General features: G+C 35.7%; 1 protein-coding gene across 1 annotated transcript in view; it reads left to right on the top strand.

Moving 5' to 3' along the window:
- LOC107702662 (myomesin-2-like) overlaps positions 1–8,572 on the top strand; it is a 27,926-nt gene that overhangs the window by 7,491 nt on the left and 11,863 nt on the right. The window contains exons 11-18 of the mRNA XM_016505046.1: positions 1,572–1,771; positions 1,866–1,919; positions 2,993–3,120; positions 4,008–4,191; positions 4,451–4,625; positions 5,938–6,059; positions 7,944–8,131; positions 8,238–8,364. Coding sequence (XP_016360532.1) covers positions 1,572–1,771; positions 1,866–1,919; positions 2,993–3,120; positions 4,008–4,191; positions 4,451–4,625; positions 5,938–6,059; positions 7,944–8,131; positions 8,238–8,364 — 1,178 coding nt within the window. The remainder of the gene's footprint in view (positions 1–1,571; positions 1,772–1,865; positions 1,920–2,992; positions 3,121–4,007; positions 4,192–4,450; positions 4,626–5,937; positions 6,060–7,943; positions 8,132–8,237; positions 8,365–8,572) is intronic.

The following is an 8,572-nucleotide window of genomic DNA, read 5'->3' as shown; positions in this document are numbered from 1 at the left end:
CTGGATAGCTGGCCAATCAGAGCACACCTCGCTTTTCAGACCGATGAGCTTTGTAAAAATCGACACGTTTCAGAAAGTCGGGGCATAGAGGAGAAACAATAATGTACAGTATGTGGAAAATATTGTTTTTTTTTTTAACCTTAAACCACATAAACACATTTCATTACACCAAATACACAAAATAATGTTCTTTTTAGCCACATCATATGACCCCTTTAACAAAAATTACATTTTTAAGGCGCTAATTTTTTTTTAATTCAGTTTTATTTTTACCAAATTCTGTTGTCCATTCGTTTTCTCAATTCCATTTTAATGGTTTCATTAAATTTAATAATCAAAAGCATCTCTAATTAATTGATTTTATTAAAAAAAAAAAATATATTTTATTAATTAGTTTTTTTTTTCAGAAATAAGGTGTTGTGTATTTACATTTTTCTGCTAGATATATTCTGGTAAATATTCCTTTAAAAATAATGTTTTAATAATGCTTTTATTATTAGTGGTAGTACTATCTTTACATTAAGTAATATTTCTGTAACTGTTTCTTCAAGCTAAACCAAATTTTATTTTGACGGGTTGTTTTACCTTTAGGTTTCTGTTTATATATGACATGACGATAGTTTTACTTAAAACTCCAGAGCAGTTCTAAAGATTGTTTATGTGTTCATGTACTCATAAAATGAGGCTGCAGAGGCTGAAAACACCGTGAGCGTGACGCGCGCTTCAGTAGTAAACGAAACCATGCATTTGCGCCATTCATTCACAGAGACACGCAGAACATGCAGGATTCATATTTAAATGGTATTTTTGCAGCTTAATATTCACAGACACTGGTCCATAGCGTGTTTTGATTTAGGTGTACTGACCTACTTTTGATGTAAACATGATGTATACACATGTTTTATTTATTCCGTTTTTGTGACTGGATTCCGTATCGTGCAAATCATAGGGCCCTGCAAATTGCTGTTTGTGGGCCCAAAAAGGATAGTGTCAGCTCTCAGTTGCTTTCCCGCTGTATTCTGTGTTTTGTTGTTTAAAACTTAAACTTCCTCTTATGGAAGTTGCTTGAGAAGTGTGCTTGTGCTATGATTCTTTAAAATAAATTCAACTTTTGATGACAAAGACAACATGTGCACAATGTCTACAGTTTTAACTGCGCTTTAAGTGTTATATTTAAGTTGCTTAATTGTAGGTTCTCTGTAATACAAAAGACATTTTGTTTTCCCTTCTGATATAGGCTACTTAGAAAATTGCTTACCAACAGATATTTTTGCCAGAAACATGCTTTGCATATGCTAATAGATGCGGTGATTATTTTGTTCCCTGTCACTTTGAGCTGCATTAGTATCGAGCTGAAATTTACTCTCGTCGGACGGTAATCAGACTGTTAAGTGATACATGGATCTGCAATTACATATGAATGCTCCTTAGCTCATATCATCTCCACGGAACGTAAAAGTGGGCTGTAATTTTCACTCTTTCACAGCAGCGTGGAACTAATGATAGGATAGTCTTGATTACTGTCCATATTCATTGTTGTTCATGTTTATTTTTTCACTCTTATTGGGCAGATGTGAAGTTGGAACAGAGAACTGGGTGCAGTGTAACGACTCGCCTGTAAAGATCTGCAAGTATCCTGTGCAGGGCCTGTTTGAGGGACACTCTTATTACTTTCGCGTGCGTGCCGTCAACTCTCGTGGCATTGGCAGACCCTCCAGAATGTCTGAGCCCATTGCCGCTCTGGACCCTACAGAGTTTGAGAGACTTCATGGTGAGCAAAACTAAGTCCTCATGAAGTTACATTTAGTGATCAACTCTGTACGTGTTAATAATGCCCTTTATGTGCTGCTGTTTTGTGTCAACAGCCACAAAACTTGGTGGAAGACTTGATGTTGTGACTTACTATGATGACCTTGAAGGTAACCATGGAATTTTATGAAATCTTTAAAAAATAATGGAAAAGACATGGACATTTCTATAATAATAATTAAAAAAGGGCAAGTTATGGCAAGTTCTAAAATATTTAATAGTTCACATATTTCATGTATAAATCACTTTTTGTTGATGCAGTCTCTATAAAATTGTATATATTTTTTAAACATATTATTTAATTGCATGATCACATGATCATTAATGACTACTATATTATAGTGACCATTTCATGTATATGGCTTTCTCTATTGTTGGACAATCCAACGGAGATGTTCCTGTTCTTCAGTGACCTTTAAGAACTCAAAAGTGATCTGTAAACCACTTTAACTGGAACATTTGGGCGACGTTATGCAAATCTTCCCACAGAGCGACGTAGGTATGTGGGGGCGTGTTAGAACGAGCCGTTTTAGGTAGGCGTGGCTGACTCTTAACTTTTATAAAGAATATCTCTTTGGATTTGAAACTTTAGTCTTTGCAACTTTACAGATCTTCTTTATGCACCAAGAGCTTGTAACACTCCAAAGAGAAAGGAAAAATTGAAATCGCATCATATGACCCCTTTAAATATTGTGGGGTGGAGCTGCCTTAAAATATTCTTCCTTTTGTCACTCAGTCAAGTTTGTGTGTCTTTGAATTTGTATTATGTATTAGATGACAGCAGCTGTCACTTAGTGCTTTTCCCCCCTTTTTGCTTTCAAAATTAGCAATAATTATCTAGCCCATAATTGGTTCTCTTCTGAGAGGTACTGATTAGTTTTTGATGAGGATTCCATCAGGAAGGGAACGTACAAACATCTGTGGTTCTTTTTCAAGTTGAAATTAACACATCAACCAGTGTCGCACATATGTGTATGTGTGTGTATATTTATAGCAGCGGTGGTGGCGGTGGCAAAGATGATATTCGCATATCAGTCCATAATATTAAAGTTGCTTTTAAAGCTAGCGAAATTGCTAGGAAATTTCCTAGTGTGTGTGTGTGTGTGTGTGTGTATATGTGTATTGGTGTGTATATGTGTTCAGAGTAGAAACAGTAGTTCTGTTTGATGTGCTTTGCCTGCAGCCGAGGGAAAAGCTCCGGGACCTCCCTCTAAAGTCTGTGCTTCAGAGACGGACCGAACATATGTTGTGCTCAGTTGGGTCCCTCCAGTCTACCATAGCAAAGCCCCCATGTGGTATTACATTGAGAAGGTTAGTTTCAGCTCACTGCCAGACGTTAACCCAGCCGAATGGTCACAAACTTTATTTCAGCAGTTTACTTTTCTTCTTATGTCACCTTTAATCCATTAAGAAGCACCTACGGTGTAAGAATATTTAATACTAATATTTTTAAATCAGTTTTTGTTTTGCATTAAATGATGCAGCACAGCCCACAGGAACAATTTATTTCTCAGAAGTTAATCTTTCATAGCTCACAGATAGATATTGACTATTGTTGTTTTAATTATATACTTTAAAACAATGTCCATTTTTTGTTTTTGTTGTTTTCCAGTAACCGATATCTAAGACCCATTTTTAATTTTAGTATTATTCCTGATTTGTGACAATAACTACAAAATTACATTACAAGCATATTATTATTATTATTAATGTAATAATAATAGTCAGGCAAAGTTGTGTGCTGCACCTAAGGGTTGGAAATGTATTTTAGTCTTTGTTTTCGGCTGTCTAATTATCTCAAATGCTACATGCTACATGTTTCCTGACTTTGAGTATGAATAGCTGTAAAAGGTTATGTAATTATGCAAACAAAGTTAATTTTCTGTCATTTTATTTAATCTGCTGTTCCAATATTAAATTAACGGCATTCTCAGTTATTTCAGTTCTCAGCTGTCTCAGTTGTTCCTTCTAAAATTAAAAACAAAAATAAATGTGTTGTGATTGCAGACTTTGACATTGTGACAAATCCATTGTCAATCTTTGGCTCTATTTAATCTTTATTTAATTACTGTCTAGAAGAGACAACTGTTGTTGTTGTTGTTGTTTTTTATTGTGAGAGGTTAAAGTAATCATTATCATTTCTCACACAATGCATATTTGTGTAATAGTGTGTTTTTATTCATTCTGGACTTTTATAGCTTCAAGTGGGAGCTGGATCCTGGCAGAGAGTGAACACTAAAGTACCCATCAGATCTCCTCGCTATGCCGTCTTCGACCTGCTAGAGGGAAAGGATTATCAGTTCCGTGTGGTGTCTGCTAACATGTACGGCGTCAGTGAGCCTTCAGAGCCCTCCAGTACTGTAACAACCCTGCAGTTGAAGGGTAAATCCCCTAAAGAAGCATGTCACAGAGGGCACAGTGCCTCTGATGTATTCACTTAAGATATTGACATGTTGAAATGCATATGAAATGGCATATAGATCTTTGAAGTTTGCTCTGCCTTTGATGTTGTCATTAAGGCAGTAATGATTTTTTATCTGCCTTTCTGTAGTGGAACTAATTCATGCATGATAGGTCGTCAAGGAATTGATTGGACTGGTTGGTGAAATCACCCCTGAAATGAAGTTCTGTGTTCATTCAGGTGTGCCCTCGGCTCCTGGACAAGTCGTTGCAACCAGAGAGACAGAAACTTCTGTTCTAATCCAGTGGGCACCTCCAAAGGATCCCAATAACCTGATTGGATATTACATTGATTCTTGTGTGAAAGGATCTAAGGACTGGACCTCTGCCAATCACAAGCCCCATAAGCAGACTAGGTATGTGCTTAGCCTAGGTGAAATGATTTGAGGTGCTTCCCACGAATAGGGTACGAAAGCATCTGAAACTCAGGTCTGAGATACTTTTGAAAAGATTTGTAACATTTAATGAACTTTAAAATAAAATAAAAATAAAGGGGTTGCCGATTTAACCTGTTGTCATCCTCCAAAGGAACTAATTAAACCTTATTCAATATTACATTGATTCTCGTGTGAAAGATCTGAGAACCGGACCTAAGCTAATCACAAGTAGACCAGCGCTGTGTTTCTCAAAGGCATTGTAAGCCTATATAGATCATAGAGGCTGTTGGTGCCAATGGCTTTGGGAAACACAGCCCATGTATGGGCTCACTCTAGGTGAGCAAGCTGTTCTCATTCCCAGGCATCAAAAACTGAAGCAAAAACTGGTCAAACAGCTTGTGTGTTGAAATAAAAATGCTATTTTGTCTCTATATTGTTGAACTAGGAGCTATATTGATATTGGAGCTGTACTGACTGTATTGATGAACTAGGAGCTACATTGCTTTCAAAAGTTTGCCTTATTCATCTTTTGTATGGACATTCAGCAAATTATTGAGAACAAAGTACATTATTTATGTGGATTTAGCCATTCAGGTATTTAAAAATTAAAGCATTTGCTATTCAGCAGCATTTAGCTCACATGAACACTAATCTCTATGATGGTAACTTTAAATAACCCATTATCCTTCAACCAAATTCATATTTAACTCACGTATTACACAAGCAGAACTTGAAACATAATTATATTTATAAATGACAGTTAAAACCATCCCCAAAACAGTGCCTAAACCTTATTAAATTAGTAATTCAAATACAACAGCCAATGGCAAGTCCCCAGCAGCAGATCTTTCAATATATTTTTGTTAGAAGTAGGTGTGTTTACTAAAATAGCAGATTTAGCATAAAATTAATACACCTAATGAAGCCTAAACTAAAAAAAAAAACTCTAAAGCTTCTGGAATGATCACAAAATGTTACACACTTTAATTACAGTTTAACCTAATTTTTGAAATAACCTTAGTATTTGACATTTTACTCTACATTTGTGTCTTGGGAAAAGTCATGGGAAACCGAAGTAAATCTGATTTGTAGAAAGTGCCATAAAATGCATGATTGTGAATGTGGTAATTGACAAAAATAAAAACAAAATGTGAATACTAAATGCCACTGGAAAACCAGAAAGCTTGCATCAGGAGTTTGTGTTGCTGGCATGTTTCTTCTGAGGATGCTATTCGGTAAATAATGAAATGGAAACTTCCTCTTTCACTGCCTCATTACTGGGTTCTCACAGGTTTGTTGTGCATGGACTGACCACCGGTGAGACGTATGGCTTCCGTGTTCAAGCCATCAACGAGCTGGGTCTCAGCGATGAATCCCAGGAATCGGCCCCTCTTTCTGTGAGAGCCGCTCTTAGTAAGTCTGCCTTTCACAACCCAGTCTCCTTTGATATCCATCAAGAAGCCATTTATTTTTATCCCTTTCCTCTTGCCAAACACATTCAAAAGCTATTTTTCAGCAGTTGGTGTTTGGTATTGATAAACCCATGGTGTACAAATGACAAAAAGAAAAGCACCTACCAGAAATGGCCCACCAGACTTCTTTTTAATGACTTTACAACAGGCTGGAAAAGGTCTTTATTTATCTTTATTCATAGGGAGTGCTCAGGAAAGTTGCCACACAATAACAACAGGAAAGATTAATTCTAGACGTATATATATATATATATATATATATATATATATATATAGAATGTGTGATATATACAGTTACCGTGATATAAAATTATTGATAGTCTAATATAACCATCACACAATAACTACATAAGATATCATACCACCCACCCCTAGTAGACAGTTACATGAAAGAGGTTTTAAAAATCTTTATATTTCCCTCAAACCTCATACCATTTGCTAAATTGGTTTAATAATTTATACCAAAAGAGTTTTTTTCTTTCCGTGTCTCTGTGGGACACTTAGTCAACAAGTAGAAATGATTTCAGCCAGCAGACCATTAAATTTTTACAGATCTGGATGATTTGTAGAGCTGTTTGCTTTGTAAGTCTTTAGCTTTAGCTAACAGCAATCCTCTGTTTGGACTCTGGGGGACAATTCCATACTCGGAGACTTCAAAAGATGAAACTTTTTGTCCTAAGAGTGCAGGCCTGTCTGTAGTACAGAGCCAGTCGAAACAATGGTTAGGAAATTAAATTAGATGATTTCTTTCAATTGATTTATTAGATGGAATTAGATGTTTTAATAAAGCAGCTCTGATATGGTATAACTAATCTCATACCATTTTTTTGCTATGGACATTATTGATAACTTGTGTGGCTTGAGGAGAGTGTTTCATTTACTGTACTTGCCAGTCAAAAACACACCAAAAAAATACTTTTAATGACATTTTGGTCAATTGCAAGGTACCGTGGTATTCTTTGTGTATAATGCAGTCCCATAATGCTTTGAACTCAGTTCAAGATGGCTAAAAAATAGGTTAGAAATATAATTATTTCATTATCAAAATCTCATTAAATTAGATTTTTTAGACAGAGTCTAATTAAAATAAGTTGTTCAGTCTCATTAAAAATAATCCACTTTTTTATTAATTTACTCTCTATTTACACTACTATTCAAAATTTTGGGATCTGTTTCCAAAGGAATTCTCTTTTGTCTGCATTTAGTTGATAAATAATACAGTAAAACAAGTGTTATTACAATTTAAAATAGCTGTAGTTATAGTTTATAGTTTATTGTTTTTCCACATATTTTAAAATATAATTTATTCCTGTGATGGCAAAGCTGAATTTTAAGCAGCCATTACCCTTGTCTTTGCTGTCACATGATCCTTCAAAACATATTTCTTATTATTATCAATGCTGGAAATAGTTGCGCTGCTTAATATTTATGTGGAAACGGTGATACAATTTATTTTTCTAAAAGTTCAAAAGAACAGCATTTATTTGAAATACAAATATCACTTTTGATTAGTTTAATGCATCTTTGCTGGATAAAAGTATTACCGTTAAAAAAAACAAAAAAACAGGCAGTTATTTATGTAGGCAGTAGATAGCAAAGCAGCTGTTTCAGAATAAAGCCCTAAATTGTCTTGTTAAAAAACACTGCCATATTTTGAGGCTAATGCATTCCACCCTCCTATATTACACCTCCAGACACAACGCTTCTCTCAGAAATGTGCATATTATAAGCAGGAGATGAGGCTTGCATGCCAGCTCATGTTCCTCTCAGTCCAAGACATTGAGTAATGCGGAGGACCAGCTAAAGCAATCTGTCTTCTCCACAGAGCTGCCCTCTTTTCCTTATGACATCTCTCTTCTCTACTGTGATGGGGAATCCATGCTGCTCAACTGGAAGCAGCCCCTTCATTCTGGAGGAGCAGATGTCACTGATTATTACATTGACAAATGCAATGTGGCCAAGAAGACATGGAAGGAGGTCAACGTCCCACCCATTAAGGAAACACTGCACAAGGTGGCCATGTATTGCAGCATCATGTGCATGTTATTGTTATCAGCTTATATTGATCGATTTATAATATGCATAACATAATTACTAAAATGAACTTTTCCTTCTAAAGGTTGGAGGTCTGACAGCTGGGTCAGTGTATCAGTTTAGGGTCTATGGAGCTAATTTGACTGGACTGGGTGATGCCTCGACCCCTAGCTCTCCCTTCAAATGCGAGGCTTGGACCATGCCTGAGCCAGGTAATGCGACATGTGCACATAGTTTTACTTCTAAAATTCGAACACTATTTACAAATTTTCATGTCATTGAACACCCGTATGCTGCTGTTTGTTCTGTGTAACACAAAAGAAGAAATTTTAAAAGGGTCATATGATGTTGCTAAAAAGAACATTATTTTGTGTATTTGGTTTAATGAAATGTGTTTATGCGGTTTAAGGTTAAAAAAAC

Source organism: Sinocyclocheilus anshuiensis, unplaced genomic scaffold, assembly GCF_001515605.1.
Source record: "Sinocyclocheilus anshuiensis isolate Anshui unplaced genomic scaffold, SAMN03320099.WGS_v1.1 scaffold6, whole genome shotgun sequence".
NCBI classification, from domain to species: Eukaryota; Metazoa; Chordata; class Actinopteri; order Cypriniformes; family Cyprinidae; genus Sinocyclocheilus; species Sinocyclocheilus anshuiensis.
Note: the sequence above shows the minus strand (reverse complement) of the source record. Positions and strands in the feature narration are given on the sequence as shown.